At 36.4% G+C, this 20,861-nt stretch overlaps 1 protein-coding gene across 2 annotated transcripts; it reads right to left on the minus strand.

Annotated features, from left to right (window-relative positions):
• Positions 1 to 618: 618 nt before the first annotated feature.
• Positions 619 to 19,982, minus strand: LOC131162316 (G-box-binding factor 4-like). 2 transcript variants are annotated; one of them, XM_058118651.1, is made up of 4 exons: positions 18,906 to 19,982; positions 18,718 to 18,789; positions 14,940 to 14,965; positions 619 to 1,387 (listed from the first exon to the last, which is right to left on the minus strand). In XM_058118651.1, exons 1-4 carry the CDS (start codon positions 19,653 to 19,655, stop codon positions 1,255 to 1,257), a joined length of 981 nt encoding a protein of 326 aa, XP_057974634.1. In that variant the 5' UTR covers positions 19,656 to 19,982; the 3' UTR covers positions 619 to 1,254. The 2 variants fall into 2 exon arrangements, with proteins under 2 accessions (XP_057974634.1, XP_057974635.1); XM_058118652.1 differs by having other exon boundaries at positions 14,940 to 14,969.
• Between the last annotated feature and the right edge of the window lie 879 nt (positions 19,983 to 20,861).

Raw genomic sequence — 20,861 nt, forward strand, 5'->3', positions numbered from 1 at the left:
TTCAATTAATTTGATTAACCGAATTTGATCGAACCGACCGTTTGCTCAACCCTAAGTGTAAGAGTGAAGTTTTTAAGCCCCCAGCCTAACCCAATACGTCACGCACCAAGAGACCTGCTTTAGTATGTCTTTAATTGAAAATCATACTTTCCTTTTTGTTGATTCCAAATATTGTTGAACATACAAGTGAATTAACCATGTTTTAATTTTTCTTTCACAAAAGTATACTCTCTTATCTCTACCATCTAACATTTGTTTAACTCAATAATAATAATAATAATAATAATAATAATAATAATAAAACATTAATTTTATCTAGATTATATAATTATTTTTATCATTGTGACAGTGGCATCCCTCACCAGTTTCATATTATCATTGTAATGTATAGGTAGGTATGTACCATACAAACTTTACCAGTTCACCGGATTGCTCACCACGCCAGATTTTAAAGCTATGGTTTTGAGAACAAAGGTGACCTCTAGTTGTAGCTAGCAGGGCCAAGTCTTTGAATCCCTGCTTAACTATAGGATCCAACCCCACACTTCTGAACCCTCCCTTCAAATGGAATTCTTCTATTATATTATAGATGGCTTTTCTTCGTGACCGGAAACGCAATGCTTTTCAACTGTTCTGTATTCTCAACGGAGATGCTTGCACGCAAGCACTTCTGGACAAGAACATCTCGTTCAAATTTGTGCCTTCAAACAACAAAGATTAAAATAAAATAAAATAAAATATTCACACCAGGGCCTTCCGCAGCAACCCCCGAATCTTTTTTCCTCCTATGTGAGAACACAATTCACAGTTGAAATTTAGACAGCGCACGAGAGACATCAGCCGCCAATCTTCAGTGTTGACTACTGCTGTTAATAACACATTAATAATATTATATATATATATATGTTATAGTCCAGAAGCCTGTCCTTCCTCGCATCGGCAAATGGAATGGGGAGAACGAGGCGCGTCTTTCAATAACTGCTAGCTACAAGAACCAACTTCGACACTCTTAATACCCAAATCTTCTCTGGTAACTACAAGAACCAACTTGACACATTTTAGTAAAACCTTCCCCCTAATAGAAGACTGGTCTCCGCTAATGAGGAATTTCCCTTGAACTGCATTTCTTCTACAATTTTTTTTCCCCGAGATACTGCACTCTGCTTGCTCTCATACAAATGGCTGCTGAGAAGAAATTCTGATTCCAAAACAGAATTTGTTTCCCCAGAGCAGAAGCTGCTCCTTCCTGTTATGTCAGACTAGGGATTGCTCTCCATTTTCTACTTTTGAACAGGTAACAAGAAATCTACCACCACAAAGAGCGAGCTCTCCGGAGGGCACGTGCTGGTTTTCGCTTCTCAACAATGGGGACCAACTTTTCCATGAGCTGCAAGGACGAAAAGGAACACAGTTACAGTTACGTAACAAATTACTAGACCCTGTTTCTTCATCTTCCACTATCTTGACCCTCTTTCCCTCCCATCTGCCCCAATCCATATTTTCTAATTATATTAATGGGCAAGAAAAACAACAATGGTCAAATCATGAAGCTGTGGAACTTAGTAACTGCCTCCGAATCAGTTTTACAACAGCATCATTATATGCATCCAAGTTTTTTAGGTAAAGTAAAATACACGAGAAACATAGAGACGGCATTGGAGAACAGGAAGGGCCCACGATCCTCCAAATGGCAAAAACATAGCATTTGCATTTTAACAAAATACATAGCAACCAGAACAGGAAAATATCGAAATCAAAAGATATGACATAATCACAGCTATATGACTGGACATTCAAATACAAAAAATCACACATAGATAAAGAGACAAACATAATTTTAACCCAGAAACATAAATTCACAACTCTAATCCTTGAATTGATAGCTCTAAGTACCTAAATCCACCTCACTATTACCACCAGTGAAAAAGGAAATTCTACACGGTAAGGTTCTCCTTGTCTTATCATATAGCTGTAAACCAGAATTCTACCATAATTCTCTAATGCCATAATGCAGCCTTACCCCTGCTTTTATGCAGAGAGGGCTATGTCCTTGGACTCGAACCCATGACCGACCAGCCTTGCCCCTCTCTCTCTCCTCCATACATGTGAAGTTTGTTAGTTGTGGGCAACATCAAAAGGAATTTGTCAGTAATTTTCCTCCTAGTCCGACCAGGAATGTAGCAGACCAAGGACATTTACAAGTGAAGTTTGTTAGTTGCGGGCAACATCAAGAGGAATTTGTCGGTAATTTTCCACTTAGTCCGACCAGGAATGTAGTAGACCAAGGACATTTACAAGTGATGCCACTGACCCCAAACCACCAGCTACCGCCACAGCTTTCCAGCCCTGACCCCATAGCTTTCTGAATTCCATTACCCCCTTCCTTTCAATTTTAATATTTTTTCTCCTCTCTGCAAAGAGAGATGGAAGGGGAGCCTCGAAGCAACAGTTGAGTTGTCACCGTGTGACTTGGAGGTCATGAGTTCGAGGTATGGAAACAACCTCTTGCAAAAATGTAAGGCAAGTCTGCTTACTATAGTATATTGGTGTAAAGAAACATAAAAATAAGCTGGGTATTATTGTAGATAAAGACCTAAAAGATAATGTAGTAGATGTTAAAAGAATAGGGGATAGGATCATTGAAATTATGATTTATGACAGCTTTAGGCTTGGAGATTATGAACGTCATTAGTGTGTATACTCCCTAAATAGGATTAGCAAAAAATATTAAAAGAAAATTTTTGGAAGATATGGATAGTATTTTATAAAGGATACCCATGTCTGAAAAGACATTCATAGGAGCTGATTTGAATGTTCACATTGGAAATGATAATATAGGATATGAGAGGATACATGAATGTCATGGATATAGAGATAAAAATGAGGCCGGTGATACAATCTTAGGTTTTTCCATGTCTTACGATTTGGTTATATTGAATACTTGCTTTACAAAAGGAGAAGAACACTTAATAACCTTCAAGAGTGGGTAATAGTAAAAGCCAAATAGATTTATTCTTAACTAAGAATGAAGATCATCTATCTTGTACGGATTGTAAAATTATTGCAAGTGAAAGTTTGGCTACACAACATGGAGTCCTAGAATTAGATATACGTATTAAAGAATGGATGAGAAGGGGTAGCAATCAATGCAAGAGAACTAGACAGTGGAACTTAAAGGGAGATAATATAGTAAAATTTAAAGATAAAATGAACAAAGAATATGATTTGATAGTAGGGGATAAGGTGGATGCAAATACTATTTGGGATAGAAAGACAAATTCTATCACAAGAATAGCAAAAGAGGTTTTAAGTGAGTCCAAAGGAAGATACTCAGGTAGTAAAGAAAGTTGGTGATGAGATCAAAAAGTCCAAAAAGCTGTTAAGACATTGTAGAAATATCGAAAATATTGAAAAATATAAAGAAGCAACAAAAAATGCAAAAAAGACTTAGTGAGGCTAAACATAGAGCTTATGATACTTTATATACAAAACTAAATACAAAATAAGGAGAAAAAGATATTTATAAACTTGCTAGAGCTAGTGAAAGAAAAGGCAAAGATTTAGGAAATGTAAAAATGTATAAAAGACGAGAATGATAATGTTTTTTAATTATAGAAGAAGACATAAAAGAGAGCTAGCGGAGACACTTTGATAAGTTGTTTAATGAAAACCAAAATGAAATATTGAACTTGGAAGTGACAAATGAGGAGAAGAGTAAAAATAGAAGATTTATTCGCAAAATTAGAGTCCTTGAAGTTGAGGTGGCATTAAAAAAATGAAAAGTGAGAAATCTATAGGACTAGATAAAATACCAATTGAAGTTTGGAAATGTGTAGGAGATAAAGGAATTGTTTGGTTAACTAATCTATTCAATACTATTATAATAATCAAGAAAATACCAAAAGAATGGAGGAAAAGCACTTTACTACATGTGTACAAAAACAAAGGCGATATTCAAAACTGTAATAACTATCATGGATAAGTCATATGATAAAATTATGGGAAAGAGTAATTGAACGCATAATAAGATTAGAAAGGAAGATTTCAGAAAATCAATTTGATTTTATGTCTAGGAGATCAACAATAAAAGCTATTTATCTTTTAAGAAGTTTAATGAAAAAGTTTAGGGAAAAGCAAAGGGATTTGCATATGAGTTTTATGGACTTGAGAAAGCTTATGATAGAATACCTGGGGAAATTATTTAGTAGGTCTTAGAAAAGAAGGGAGTTTGTAGTAGATATACGGAGGTCATTAAGGATATGTATGATAGAGTAGTGACTAGCGTTAGGACTATAGGAGGTGAATCTAGAGATTTTCCAATCACAATAGGTGTACATCAAGGTCCTACTTTGAGTCCTTATATTTTTTACTTTAGTAATTGATGAACTAAGAATATCCAAAATGAGATCCCCTGGTGTATGTTGTTCGCAGGTAATATTGATTTGATTGATGATAGTAGGAGCGTAGTGAAATCTAAGCTAGAACTTTGGAGAGCCACATTAGAGTCTAAAGGGTTCAGAAAAAGTAAGAGTAAGACTGAATATATGAAATGTAATTTCAGTAATGCAAGGAGTAGCAATAGAGAGAAGATAAATTTAGATATCTCGGATCTGTTATGCAAGTTGAAGGGGAAATTGAAGAAGATGTAGTACATAGAATTAAAATAGGTCGGGTAAAATGGAGGAATGTGTCAAGTGTGTTGTGTGATCGTAGAATATCCTCAAAATTAAAAGGAAAGTTTTATAAGACGGCTATAAGGTGAGCTATGCTTTATGGTTCAAAATGTTGGGCAATTAAGAAACAACATGCACAAAAAATAAAAGTTTCTGAGATGCAAATGTTAAGGTGGATGAGTGGTTTAACATTAAAAGATAAAGTAAGAAATGAACATATATGTATAGCACCAGTTGAAAACAAGTTAAAAGAGGACCGACTTAAATGGTTTGGACATTTGAAACGTTGGCCTAGTAGTGCACCTGTAAGGAGCAATGAGTTAGTGTCTGCCATGAAAAGGGGTAGGGGTAGGCCCAAAATAACTTGGAATGAGATAGTGAGGAAGGATTTAATAGCCCTTAATCTAATATAGAAAAACGTTCTTGATTGGGTGAATTGGTGAAAAATGATCATGCAGCTGACCCCACCTAGTGGGACTTAAGGCTTGTTGTTGTTGTTGTTGTGCAGATGAAGGTGAGGAAGAAAGTGAAGAGCACTTGCAAGGATGAAGCATTCATGGAGTGTAACCATCACAACATTGATGAGTGCCTTCAGAAATCCATCAAAAACACCCTCTCCAATCAATGTCTCCCTCAAGTCATAACTAAAACCTACTTCTACATATAAATCTAGAGATTTTATTATGCCTACTCTATTTTTTTATCCTTTCCTTTTAGTCAATTATATTCCTGCCCAAAGTTTTGTTTTACCAAACTATTTTATGTTATTCGATTGATTGTCGATTTCTGTACCATGATTATTCTCATTATCCAGCTACTAAGAAGAATTAGTGAAATTCAAATACTGATGCTTTATTTAGTGAGGACTCTCTATGTTCTTTCTGTTCACTATTAAAAAGCAAGAAAAAAGTACTTCAAAACTATTGACCTAGACTTTGTTTAAAGAAAGAAAAAAACAATTAGGACTTTTGTGCACAAAACCTCTGCTCAATTGAACCAAAGTTTAACATTTTGGCTCACTGGGGAGCCAGAGATTGTTCTAACTTAGGCAGCCCGTGCTTTCCAATACAGACCTTTCATTAAGCAAAAGATTAAGAACTATAGAGAAAATTGCTCCACTGTGTCACCCCTCTGCCAAATAATCCTTAAACTGAACCAGTTCAATCTTTAAGATGGTCCAAGATATTCAATTTTCCGCCTAAATTTATATAATTTAACTATGGAACTTTAATAATTATGTTGTTTTCATTACAAGCACTATTGCTTTCTATAACCATAATTCTCTCTAAATCTATGGCATGGTTGACATATTTATTGGAAAGGTTGCTTCATAATTGTCTCTGGCCATTTTCTTTATGGACATTTACACAAACATCCTACAACACAGACAATCTGCTCGCATTAATTTCTCACTCTGCTTGAAAATGAAAAGGTTAGGGCCAGTTAAGTTGTGAAAAACATTTTCCATTTAAACTTTTAACTTAGTTTTCAGTTTGTCAAGGTTCATATTACAAAGGAAGAAAACCAAAGGTCAGTTTAAATGAGGCAGTGAGGAAGGATTTAGTAGCTCTTAAGATAAAGGACGAAAACGCTGTCAATCAAGTGAATTGGTTGAAAAGGATTCATGAAGCTGACCCCACCTAGAGGGACTTAAAGCTTCTTAGTGTTGTTGTTTCCTTTGGTATGCTGTCTATCCTTTCGCTATTTACCTATCTGCAATATAAATATCTAAAGTTATCCATTGATGGTTCTCCATCAGAGGTGGTTAACTATATCTTTTGCATAATCCAGCAATCTAAAATACTTCAAATACACAAATAACCCTAAATTAGTTAAACTTCTAAAATTCCCAAATTGAAACAAAAATCCTATCTAAATATAAATATCTGAAGTTCTCCATTGGTGATCTCCATCAGAGGTGGTGAACTATATCTTTTGTATAATCCAGAGTGGGTTGGGCGGGACCACTTCTGCTGCAACCAAGTCATCATCTGCTAGCATGTTGGCCACTGTTAAGTCCAAGTGAAAAGAACATTTTGAAAAGTTTCCCCTTTATTAAAAACTAGGAGATGATTCAAGTCTGTAAATGATAGAGATGGAAAAGAATATTATGGAAGAAAACACAAGGTTTTACAGCCGAGCCACAATATTCTTCAATGACTTAGCATTCCATTCTTCTAGTCTCTTGAGAGTGGAGCTTATCATATCCTCTCAATTAGATTTTGTATAGTGGGAAGCATATTTATTATCAGGTCGTCATTTATAATGGGCAGTAGGGATGGTTCTCTTGGCTTGATGCTTATCGTGTTTGAGTATTCACTGCAGTTATAGGCATTTCCTTGATATTCTATTAGTAAAGGGTGAAGTGAACTGTAACTCTGAAAAGGCTGGAAGATCTGGCCAAGGAAGGTGATAGCCCTGTAGATTTGTTCCCGTGGTTCAATCATTCCCAGCAAAACAAGGCGTGTTTGAATTCTAATTGCTTTTATGTGAGAAAGAGGGACCACCCTTCTAAGCCTTAAGTGTTCCTCAATGACTGATAGTGTTTAAGTACCTCGAGGAAAACGTGAAAAGAACCCTCTTTAGGGAGTGCAATAGAGAGATCTGATGTGAATTATCAGTCCAAGGAGCAGAGCTCTTTATTTGACATTCTATTAGTAAAGCACACTCACTAATGCTGTACCTTTTTTCATGATGGGTCAGCAAGTAAATGGGAATAGCATCTTAAGCCATCAAGTGTAGGCGCTTTCCAGTGGCAGAATCTTCTAGTTTTTCGTATCCGACCTGAAACTGATCGATCTATTCAGCAGGTTGAAGAGAGCTCTATTATGGGGATGACTTGCGGCTTTGGGGGGGAGGGGGAGGAGAGGGTAACCAGCATTGGCTATAGCTGTTTTTCTGCAAAATTTATTTCAGTAGAGGATATGATGATAGCCACTGGCTTTCCTACCTTGTTGCTCCTGCCCATTTTTTCGGTTCACATTTTTTTCCCTGGTTGGGTTGAAAAAAGGGGGAGGGGGGAGGAGATGTTTTGTTTAAATTCATCTTCATTGGAGCTACATTATGTCAAGGTTCTACATAGGAACCATTGAATTGAGGTTTTTCATTGTATGTACAATGAAGCTAAGGGCCTAACTGTTTGTAATTCAGGGGTAACTTTGGTTTTGTCTAGCTCATAGCAACGTGTTTACTGGCCATCAAGTCTACAAATTTCTTGTTGCATAAAAGTCAATAATAAATGTGAGCCCAACTGTAGAAGCAATTTCCTTTTCTTCTGCTAGCTTCTCTTTTCTGCAAACCTTTTCTCCTCCCAGCACTTCTCTTCCTCTCCAGTCATCACTGCATGTCCCTCCCAGTTTTGGCTTAACCACATCTGCTCCCCTGCCCCTGTTGTCTTCAGGTTCTGGTCTATAGACTGGTTGGAAAAGCAGTGTCTTTTATGAAAGTTCCTTGCGTGCTCAGCATTGACATAAAATAAAGATAATGAATTAAAATAAAATAAAGAAAGAATTCAACTGTGTACAGAGAAATGATCACTACCAGAGGTCTAATTTACTAGAGCCAAGAAAACAGAAAGCAGGCGGTCATCTCCTTTCAAAATAGATTGAAGAATGAAATAATGGCAGTACAGTGCTACAGTTGCGGGACAGGGACTGCTGCGCTGGGTATAGAAAGAAACTAATCTCCCAATGAGCTGTGTCAGAGAGATGAACCACTGTAACTGTGAGAGTTAATGGTCATTTAGTAGGTTCACTTGGTTGCTGAGTTATGAGCATAATGAACCACGTGAAGCGAACTTTGTATACGGTCAAGGATTTTCAAGAACTTATTAATGCCACTAAAAATAGATTTTTTTTTAAATTTGTTTGGTAGTATAGATTCTGACCTTATATTTTAAAATAGCATGGCAGCTTGATAGAAATAAGCTAACTGAATGAGGTAATGGATTATGTGTCACTCTGAAACAGTTGTCTGAGTGGTTTTATTTTTTTATTTTTTATAAATTTTTTCCTCATGTTTGCAAAAATGCTAATCAGTCGTGCATGAATGTTGATATGAATACATTTTATGAATTGGGGTGATAGAATCAATGTGATAATTTTGATAGTGTGATTATTAAAATGAATGTGTGAATTGATACATTACTGCATGGAGAAAGTGGGAGAATTCTATAAGTTTTTAATAGCACATTGGTGGTAAATGTAAAATATTCATTAAAATTTTATTAGGATTGCAAAAGTAGAGGATAATTTTTACATAAAAAAAGGATTAAAAGTTTTTACTTCAATTTGGGAATTTTTACAAGTTTAGCTAATTTAGGGTTATTTGTATATTTAAGTACTTTGGATTTTATAATTTTTTTTAAGTGCATAGGGTTATTTTGTGCTAATTTAGGGTTATTCGTTACTTTGGGCTATGTTGTAATTTCAATACAAAACAAAAGAGCAAAGTACACCAAAGCACAAATGGTATTTAAAACCTAGGCACAAGGCAAGAGACAAAAGCCCGCAGCACATATTTGTTAAAGTTGTGTACAATGCCTTATATAATGGCTAATTGATCTATACACACATTAGCAGTAATATATGAACTTCAAATACCAAAATATTCAATACAAAAACAAAAATGCATAGAAATTATGACTTAAAGTACCAAGTACCAGCAAATTCCAGAAACAAGCAATGTTCATCATGTTTATGCAGTCAATTCCAGAAAAATTGCAGCAGAAATAAGCAGCAGCCAGCAGGAAACAAAATGGAAAATAAACAGCAGGCATCCAACCAAGATAAAAGCATCCACGTTACACACTTCTAGAAAAGACAGGAAAGTATATTTCCAACAAAACAGCAAAAAGAAAAGGAAAAAAGGGCCTCAAACTCGGGCAGAGGTGCATAGCTGCTCTGATCTGAAGTCTGACTGAGCAGAAGGTCGTTGCTCACACACTACTCACTAGGCAGAAGAAGAAGGAAAGAAGACAACAAAAGAAAGAAGAACCTGGTCTGAATGTCTGAGTTGGCCAAGAATTGGGAAGACCTGCAGAGCTGAGTCTCCAACTGTTCGGCCTCATCAAGATTGAGATTAGAAGAAGAAGAAGACAAGAAGGATAAGAACTGTAGCACCTGTCCAGGTCAAGATTTGAACTTCAGATGTTCAAGAAGAAAATGATGATGATGACGACTTACCAGCTGTCTTAAGAAAGAAGGTCCAAAAAGTTTTGAAGATCTGGTTCAACGAGTCAAAGGGCTGGTTCAGAGAGTCCTTGTCACTGTCTGGGGCTCCATGTGAAGGAGACTAAAAAAGAGGGAGTAAATGACCACATTCAATAGGTTTGCCTCACTGCATCTCCCAGCTCACTGGGCCGCTCATTGCCTCAGCGCACACCATAAAGGCCACCTCATGACATACCCTTTGAGGTGCTAGTCCTGTTGCCTCTTTGCACTTCATGCCTAGCCATGCCTCCAGCCTCAGGCACACCTTTGACTACCATGATCCACAGTCTTCTCTGTTAACAAGAATCATCCAAAAATTCAAGCCTACAAAACCCTTCTCCCATTTGATCCAATTATCTTTGACAGCTACAATTGTTGCCATAGACCTGAGAACTCCCACACATTGAATCACACAGAAATTGCAAAGCACTGCAACACTGCCACTTTTCAAAAAATAACTCTAAATTAACTAAGTTCTAGGATATCTAGACTTACTAATTTAAAACAACATTCCTAATTTTAAAATCTATATATATATTATCATGCAGAATTATCCACAAGCAATCCTTCATTAAAACTCCTCTTGTTAGATAGAACTCAATCTCAAGTTTTAAGAGCAACAAGAGCAAGAATTATGTATCCAGGAGCCATTCAACTTGGTTTGTAAGTTATGTGAGACAGTTATCATTTTGAATTCAGAATTTCAGCAATGATTTGCCCCTCCTTTCTCTCTCTCTTGCAGCCTCTCCCATCCCTTTCCTCTCCTTCCTCTTCCACTTCCCTTCTCTTCTCTGTTCTGTTCTGTCCAGTTTCTCTCTTTCTGTTCTTCTCTCTCTGTTCTATCGCACATTTCTGTCCTACAGTCTCCTCTGCCTGTATCATCTTCCTTCCTTCTACCTTCTTAATTCTTCTTCTCTTCTCTCTATGTTTCTATCGCCCAACCTCTCTTTCTCCATTTCTGCTTCTGTAAGTGTCCTAAATCAATTTGGTATCGGAAGCAAACCATGACCACCATGCAGATACTGCTCATCAACATCAAATTCTCCCAAGAAAATTATATTCATAGCCCCCCTCAATTTCAAACACCATTTTCCAGGAATCATTTTACAACATCTCCATCACCATTAAAAACAAAAACCCCTGAAAAGGTATTTCCCAAAATTTCATCTCCATCTGATGAGCAGTGTCGGCACATACACCCCACCTAAAGATTTCCAGCCACCAACCCGTCATGTTTCCCACCTTGCTGAAGTTGTTTTGACACACTGCCACTACCAACAGATACACAACCCCCTGATATGCTGCCAGCCAGAATTCCATCACTGAAGGCTCCTTGCCAGCAGCACAGATGCCCCATGCAACGGCGAACAGTTTCCAGATTCTCCTGCATCTTCCAGAAAATGTGAGAAATTGATGTGAAATATTAAACAGTGATTGTATTGATGATAAAATAGAATCTTGAGTCACAAACGGTGATTCGCATAAGGGCCTTTTGTAATGCTTCATGGACTTCCACTACTTGGAATTCACAAAAATTGAATTAATGTTGCATATCATTAGTACTTGTTTGAATTTGCATCAGTCCATCTTTGCTCTTTGGTGGTTCAAAAATTTTGATGAGTCGATTCCACATATCTAGTTCTCACCTAGTTGACAATTCTCAACAACTGAAAAAACCTAGATGTCCTTTTGATTTGAAGGTTGTTTAGGTCCAATGTTTATTAGATTGGTTGCATGACATGGATAATTATTTTAATTGGTATGCATTATTCTGAGTCCTAGACCTGGCAAAGCAGATTGGATCAAATAATCTGCAGGTGGATTAGGCTAATAACCAGATGAACAAATGATAATCCATATTGGACTCAATTAAGCGACGGCTTGATGATGATTTGATTCGGATCATCCATGGTGAATGGCACATAATTTGCCATCCCTAAAATAATTTTTTTAACTGCTTGATAGTAATTTCATTTCATGATGTAATACCCAAAGTTGTGTTTTAATTTATTTAGTAAACTCAAACATCTAATAACCAATTGCATGAATGGATGATTGAAGTTTAATGTTCAAACATACTAGAATCAAGAAAACTCAAGTGCATGAACACGGCTGATTGATCATGTGGGTTGTTGGCTTACTGCAGTAATGGGACTGTGCATCCACATTGTGTGCGTCTAGATTGTCTAGTTTCCCTTATGCATTAGTGACATGGCGTACTGCTTGGCGTAACTTGCTAATAGTGGCATGGGAACTGCTCTTTGGGAAGTATGGATTATGGAGAGATCGAAAGGGATACAGAGCAAAGAATGAAGGATTGAATTTTAAGGTTTAATGTGTTTTAGGGTCTTAGATGCTAGCGGCTAAGGGCAATGGAGTTGGTAATTTGAGTAAGTTAGCAAGAGCTTAAGAGGCTTTGGGATTGGGTATGCAGGTGGAGTGTGGCCACATGGGGTGAGGAGTCCAGTATCCGATTTTGGGCCCCTTACTATCTCGCATTGCATGGCCAGATATTGAGTTAGTTGGGTAGTGCGCACTTAGTAAAATAAGCAATAAATAGGCCACAGCTCTTTTCCTAACAGATTAGCAGATATATGTTCAATATAACCAACCTAACCCATTTAAAGCAGTCGAGCATTTTTAAAATCATATTCACCTTATTTAACAAGCAGATTGGATGAGTCAATTTAGACAGATGGATTCAGTTTGGATTAACATATTTCTATTCATTTTTCCAAGTCTATGTTTGACCACTGGAGTAACTACTCAGCTAAATCGAAACTTCTTGGTTTAGCAACGCAATATTGGCAAAAACTTGAAAAAGACAAAATCCATCATGGAGAACCCCCTGTAAATTTGTTACCACTCGGTCTAAAATGAGATACACTTTAAAAGAGAAATATGCTCAACATTCTTACAAGGAAGATTAAAGGACCAATTGTGTAGTCTTAAGCAATTTTCTTCTAGCATCATTAATCAATACCTTAAGTTTAGAAACCTCATTTATCCGTGTTCTTTTAGTGAGGAACCTAGAGTGGTGATTATTCTAAAAAAAGGGTTAAGAGATGAAATTAGAAAGCATATTATTGTGCAAAATCAAAAGCACGCACAACTCTATTTGAGGCTTACCACGTGGCTTTGGAAGTTGAAAGATCTCTTCAGCTATCCACACGTGACACGACTTATAATGTTGAGTTTCATCAAACTAGATCAATTTCTAAGTGGTAAAGACGTGGTCATAACCGCACCCGAGATGTTTAAGAGAAAATTCAAATTGTTGACAATAAACAATTAAATATTCGATATGCTCAAGCAAATTGTTGCATAATTCAGTCTCACAACTACATAAATGATTTGCATATTATTAGCGCAAAATGTTTTGAATCTTCATTGGACATGAGCCATTCATCTTCTTATCAAAAATAGGGCCTTAGACTTGTCTTTAGGGACCCAAAACACCATTGGTTCTTCTAAGCAAGAAATGGACCTTGATTTGTCATCAAACTCGGTTGTTGACTTGCAATGAACTCCAAGATGAGTTGACAACTACTAGGAGAGATTTGTTTGTCAATGACCCTACTCTTTGACTGCAATTGTCCATTTCTAACTAAAAGAATAAACAACAATTTGTTGCTCCAGAGTTTGTTGAGAATTCTTTAATCATGGAACCATATTATTGAAAATCCCTTTGAGATGATTTCTCCTCCATCCAGAAAATATGTGTCTCCTTCATCCCAAGCATCTTCTCCCTCCACATCTTCTTTAACCAAATATAGCGAACCATTGATCATCATCCTAGAACACAGACAACAGATTGAATGTGCATTTGCTTAAACTGCCAATAGATTTAGATATTAAATTGATTTCCTGCTTGAAGGACTTGTTATTTTATCAAACGACAGTGCAGCTTTCTCTGCTACTTGCAGTTGGGGATTCGTTTGGATATTCTACAATTGTAGATGATGATGCAATGTAGTTCATGCCACCTCTTAATGTTTGTGTGCATGTCCCACTTTGTTCCCACTTATGTAGTTAAAGCTACTATGACATAAGAGAACTCAAGGTCAAGTTTTCTCTAACAAGGGGAGTTCGATGGAGTATCACCAATGGAGAACTTCAAATGTTTATATTGAAGCTAGGAATTTTATTTTAGTTTGGAAAATTTTGCTTATTATAGTTCGATTATTAGGGTTATTTTGTGTACTTAAAGTACTTTGGGGTTATATTGTAATTTTTTGCTTTACATCTGGTTATTTTGCAGTTTTAGATGTAATGTTAGGTGTATAAGTGCTTTGTTTATAATGTATGAATCTTATCATTTTGTGTTCAGAATTCCATTCTGTCCCCCCCCCCCCTACAGGTTCTCACCTTCCTTTTTCTTCCTTCTCTTCTATGCTCTGCATCTATTTATGCTCTGTTTCTGATTTTCCTGTTCTACTCCCTGTTCGAATCCCTCCTCTCTTCTTATTTATTCTTCTCTCTCTGCGCCCCACACCCCCCCCCCCCCCCCCAAAAAAAAAAAAAATTCTCTTTCTATTTATGTTTCTATACCTGTCCTAACATCAACCACTAAACAAACATTTGGCTGACATTGTTGACAAGTTCCAATAAAAATTTGAACTACAGATAGTAGGAGCAAAGGCATCTAAAATTCTGAAATCTTGGGGCTCAAAATTCAACAAGGCTTATCAAAATTTCAATCACATGATCCATTCAACGAAAGCCACAAGAACATTATCACTTATTATGCATCACATTATTATGAATGCCTTAATTCTCACCTACATAAGCTTTCTTAGGTCACTTGAATTAGTATATACACCTACAGCAGTAAGAAGATGAGATTCAAAAGAGACAATGTTCTGTTATAAAGAATTCACATTTTTTATAAAAACGAGCAGCAACCCTAAAACAATTACTCTGTCTTTCCTGATTAACAAAGAATTGTATAAAAGGAAGAAAGAAGTACAATCGTGCAACTCTAAAACAATTATATGGTTACAATGAAATTTTTTTACATGCTAAAAGAACATATACATCTGAACAGAATCCGTACCTGCTTAAACCTTTCCTTTGTTCGCTCTGCCTGTCGACAGAACCTTTAATCAGTTCAAAAGTGTAGAAATAAAGAAAAAGTAATAATAGAGCAAGAATTCCAAATAAAACTTACTCTTACACATGGATGTATAGAGAATTGGGGAACATCACTAGGAAGCATTGAGAAATAACAACTAACAATAAATGGAAATGACAGAACACATAAAAATCAACCAACAGTAACGCATGAAACTCTAGTTGTACTTCATGAATGCACTTTTGACAATAATTCATAAAAACCAATATGACAACAACAATAAACCAAACCTCAAGTCCCACTAGGTGGGGTCGGCTACAAAAATCCTTCACCAATTTATGAGATCGTGGGCAATTTATTTCGACAAATTCAATGCTATTAAATCCTTACTCACTATCTAATTCCAAATTATTTTAAGTCTACCCCTACTCATTCTACTGCCCCTCACAATGACCAACTCACTCTTCCTCACCGATGCACTATGCGGCCTACGTAGCAAGTACCCAAGTCCCAAACCATCTGACTCGTCTCTCCATTAACTTATCTTCTACAAGAGCTACACCTAACTTACCGTGAATATGTTAATTTCTTAATTTATCTTTCAATGTTACACCACTCATCTATCTAAACATTTTCGTCTCAATAACTTTTACATTTTGGATATGTTATTTCTTAGTCGCCCAACATTCTAAACCATATAGCATAACTAGTTTTATAGCCGTCCTATAAAACTTCCATTTTAATTTTAAGAGTATTATACAATCACAAAGCACACTTGAAGCACTTCTCCATTTAACTCTATTACATCCTCTCCAATTTCTCATTCAACTTGCACAATATATCCAAGGTATGGAAATCTACTAGTGTTATTTATTTCTTCATCAAAGTTTAGCTTTGTCCCCAATATTCCTCCTACTATTTCTGAAATTGCATTTCATATATTCTTTCTTATTTCTACTTATCCTAAAGTCTCTAGATTCTAAAGCTTCTCTCCATAATTTTAACTTAGTCTTTACTCCACCCCTAGTTTCATCAATCAATACAACATCATCTACGAACAACATACACAATGGAACCTCATTTTGGATACTCCTAGTCAGTTGATCCATCGTTAAAGCAAAAAAATAAGAGTTCAAAGATCCTTGATGCACACCTATTGCGATTGAAAGTTCTCTGGTCTTTGCACCTCTAGTTCTTACACTAGTCATTACTTCATCGTACATATCCTATGACATAAGTATACCTACTACATACACCTTTTTTTCCTAAAACCCACCATAGAACTTCACTAGGTACCCTATCGTATCCTTTCTCTAAGTCAATAAATACCATATGCAAATCCCTCTTCTTTCCCTAAACTTTTCCATTAATATTCTTAAAAGATATATAGCTTCCATAGTGGATCTCCCAGGCATAAACCAAATTGATTTTCTAAGACCATCATAAAACCAATAATAAACAAAATTATCTTTCTTTAACATCCAAGTACTTTTTCACAAAGTATTCAACCAAAAACACTTGACAAAAAACAGATAGTAGTCATGCATTATAGCTAGATGATGCCACAATAGATCTTAATTGGCTCTAATCAATCCATGCACAAAACTCTCAAAGAAAGATTACTGATTTAAACAATTTGAAATTAAAAGACATCAGCAATCTATTTACAAGAAATGTCAAAATGTAGCTTTTAGATACCCATTCATCACTACATAGTTGTGTATGTGTGTGCATGCTTTTCCAAGGGGTCTAGAAGGGGGTTTACCAAGTTTACCTGTACCATATTGATATTTGGGATGTAAATTAATTACTTCTGCAATGTGTCTTCAAAGTAATAATCTAAAATGAGAACTTTTTTAACAAATTATATGATATTTTTAACAGAATTATTAATTTCATAATGTTTAACACTGCCAGAGGGCTATTCACATAAAGCAGGAGTTTAGGACCATATCCAGAACTCCACGCGGACTTCAAGTAACAGACCATGATTGGGTAACTGGATTTATATCCCTTTAAATAATGTTAAATTATGTCAAAATTCAGTAAAGTTAAGAATATGTACAACCGGAAGCAAGCCCAGCACCAGAACAATTCATAGCATGAATCAAGCATTTCCCTAACCTACCCACCCACCCACACAGAGGGAGTGGTTACTTTGAGCTAAGATGAAACATTCCTAACATCAATATCTGCTTTCAAATTTTTGGAAATTTAACATAAATTAACAACAGAAAATATAACAAGAATTAACAATAATTAACAACCAAATTTTTTAGCACAGATGAGCAAACTAACAAAAATTCATAAAGGAATTTATGCAAAGATATAACATCCAAGCAAAGCAACAATGTTATGACATTAAGAACCGATATGAAAAAAAATAAAAAATTGTGACTCATGATCTAAACCAGAAATTGAGCAAAATAAAGTAACCATCTTTGCTTTCTCCTAAAGCGAATGTACATATGCCCAGTAACCAAGTCTGGGTCTTAAATTTATCTAATAAATTTATTTATATAATAAAATATAAAATATTCATCATTATTAGGTTAAAATTTGAAGATTTATAAATATATAAAGATAAGAATATGCAAATGAATTAAATGAAAAAAAATACAAGTCTATATATTTTAATTCCAACACATATTTCGCTGTTAATCACCATCAAACATCATGAACTACTACTTTCCATAGAAAGCAAATACATATTTCTGTGGGAGAATATAGTCAAAAAATTGAGAAAGAGAATATATAGAAATATTAAAATTAGAAACTTAATAAAACAATCATAAATAATTTTCTATTAGATGATCTAAAAATGCTACAAAAAATTTTAATAAATAATGGAAGAAAGTTCTGATGTTACTCATATTGTGAAAGTGTATTTTTAATACCAACTCATATTGTAAAAGTTACTTAATCTAATATCATTCAACCTAAGGATACCTTCTAAGTTTGCAATTAAATATATCGAATCATTGAATGAGGTGAAAAAAGAGTGCATATTTAGTGTGAAGTTAGTCAAAAAATGACATTAGTAGAACCACCAGCTTCCACTGGCCACCCATGCACCTCCCAACCCCCGATGAACTTCTTATGACATTGAGTTAGGAAAACCTTAAAAAAAAAAAAAAAAAAAAAAAGATATAAATACAAGCTGCCCTCACCAATATTGACGCAAAAAGGTGGGAAGGGGGCAAAAGGAGCATAGACCATGTAAAAGATTTAAAAAAGGATTCAACATGCATTATTCAACTTTTGAAATGCTTCTATTGCAAAATAGAATGCATGTAGACATCTTAAGTACCTCAAATGCTAATGCTAAGTAATTGCTGACTGAAATTATAAGATGCCAACAGTTTGAAGCCTCAAATGACTATACAGATGGATACTATAAATCAACCTTCTGTATCAACCATGGTTTATTGCTTCACGTGCTCAGAATACCCTTTCAGTCAAAAAAATTAGTGACCAAAACATCCCCTCTTCACACAAATACCAGTGATTGCACCAATGTATATGCGTAGAACATTGAAATAAACAATAAATGATATTTGAAACTATACAAATTACAAATGTCATTTCACAGTTCAATTCAACAGACTGAAACACTAAAATATTTAAATTGGTTAGTAACCAAGAGTGTAGCACAACATTTGTACTTCAAGACTGGCAAAAAGAATCACAGATCTTCATTCTCACGAATCTCACCTACTAAAACTTTTTAAAGTTTGAAGTGTCAAACTAAATGCAGTACCTTCTCCCTCAACAGCTGCTCATTCTCCTCCTCTAGTCTAGCTGCCAGTGATTCTAGTTCAACTTGGTAAGCCTATAATTAAAATCCAATATCAAAGAAAAAACAGACTCACTCAAAACAGCCAAATTAAAAGGTCGAATTTACTAGCAACAACCAGCATCCAAATAAAGCGATTGGTATAAAATCACCTGCTTCCGTTCTCTTGACCTTGCCGCAGATTCTCTGTTCTTAATCATCCTCCGCTGTCTCTGCTGAGCTGCCTTATCCAATGGCTCCAAAACAGCCCTTCTTTTCCCTCTCCCTCCGATCACCTCAACTCCATTACCGAATCCAATCACAGATCCTTCCACATGCTGCGGCTGATACGGACTTGGTGGAATGGGATCAAATGTGAAAATCCCGCCACTCAGCCTATCCGCTGGTGGCACCTTCACGTCCTCTTCTTCTACAGCGCCCGCCTTCGCCAGAAAATCCTCCAGAGTCATCATCTCGTCTGGCGCTTCCTCCTTACACTCTTTCCGCTCGCTTCCACCAGCCACGATCTCCTTCCACACATCATCAACTGTCTTTTGAGCACCTGGCGAGGAGCTCTCCTGCCTAGTAGTGGAAGAAGGACCGCTCGCGTCGCCGTTAGGGATGTTGGCGGCCGCATCGATCAGTGTGATCTCAGCGTCGAGCAAGGTGTTCTCGGAGGCCGGAGACTCGCCGTAGACGTTGCCCAAGAGGCCATCGACGGTCATTGGCGCGCGATTGTTCTTAGCCAGATGGCGATCTTTGCTGGTTTTGGTTGTTTTGTTGGCGTTGCTTTTGCCGTCGTTGCTGCTATTGCTGCTATTTTGGAGGTGCAGCTCAGGGATCGAAGGGGATTTTGTAGAGGAACGCCGCGCCAGATCCGAATTCCTCGAAGTCGAAGACGCCATTACCTTCATTGACGCCATCTCTGCGGATTTATAGGGCACCGCGGGTTATCCCCCTCTCTCTCTCTCTCTCTCTATGCGACAATCTGTTCGTGTGAGTCAGAGTTTCTACTATTAAGGAATTATAGTTTTGCTTCTGTTTCTGTTTCTGTTAACATAATTTGGGAGGGGAAGTTGCTAGGCATCATGTGCGCTTGTGAGCGCGTGACTAGGGGGAAGGGGGGGGAAGGGTGTGCAGGTTTTGAGCGGAGAGAGAAAGAACCAGAGAAACCGGGGGAGGATGGCTCCGAGAACTCCTATCGACGACAGTGGAACAGCCGGTTGCCGCACTCCACTAGTATTTTATTTCTTTAATTTATACTTCTTCGTAGCATTTTGTTCACATTGAAAATACGAATCACAATCAAAATTTATGGAATCAAAGATAAAAAAAAATTCTCAAGTTTTGTCCAACACAAAATTGAAATTATATTAAATTGAAATTATATTATAATGCATATGTGTAGAGACTGAAAAAATTTAATTTATAAAAATAATAAAAGAATAGAAAAGAAGGAAAAGGAGGGGTATCAGTAGGGATTCATCGACGAACTCATAGTTTTCGTCGACAAAAGTCTTTCTAAGTATCGTCGATAAAGTACACGTATCTCATTAACAAAGAGATACCAAAAGCAAAGAACTTCAGACTATTAAGAGTTCGTCGATGAACATCTTTCTGTGGTTCGTCGACGAGACACTCTTAAGAATTCGTCGACAAATATCCTTCTGTAGTTCGTCAACGAGTACACATGTTTTGTCGACGAAACCACATAACCAGCAATCTATATATACGTTAAAAATCAGATTTTTCAGCGAAAAACTCTTCTCTCTTCTCTCTCTCTCTCTCTCTCTCTCTAGGTTCGGTCAGCCCACCTTCTCTCTTCGATTTCTGCTCCATTTCATGGGGTTCGTGCGGAGATTCTCTACAACTTAATTAAAACAGATTGTTGATTTGGAGTCCTTGGGCACTACTCCAAAATTAGGGTAAGTAAGGTATTTTAAGGTTTAAGTGCTTATTTTAAGTATATAGGGCTTAGGAAATGCTAAATAAGAAATATTTTGGGGTTGAGTTGATTGAATTGGGGGGTAAATGCAATTTCAGGATTTGGAGTTTTGAACGTCGTAAACATGATTTATGGTTTTTCAACAAGCTTCTCAGGAAATAGGTAAGATGATAGACTAAGCCAG

Source organism: Malania oleifera, chromosome 8 (assembly GCF_029873635.1).
Source record: "Malania oleifera isolate guangnan ecotype guangnan chromosome 8, ASM2987363v1, whole genome shotgun sequence".
Classification (NCBI taxonomy): Eukaryota; Viridiplantae; Streptophyta; class Magnoliopsida; order Santalales; family Ximeniaceae; genus Malania; species Malania oleifera.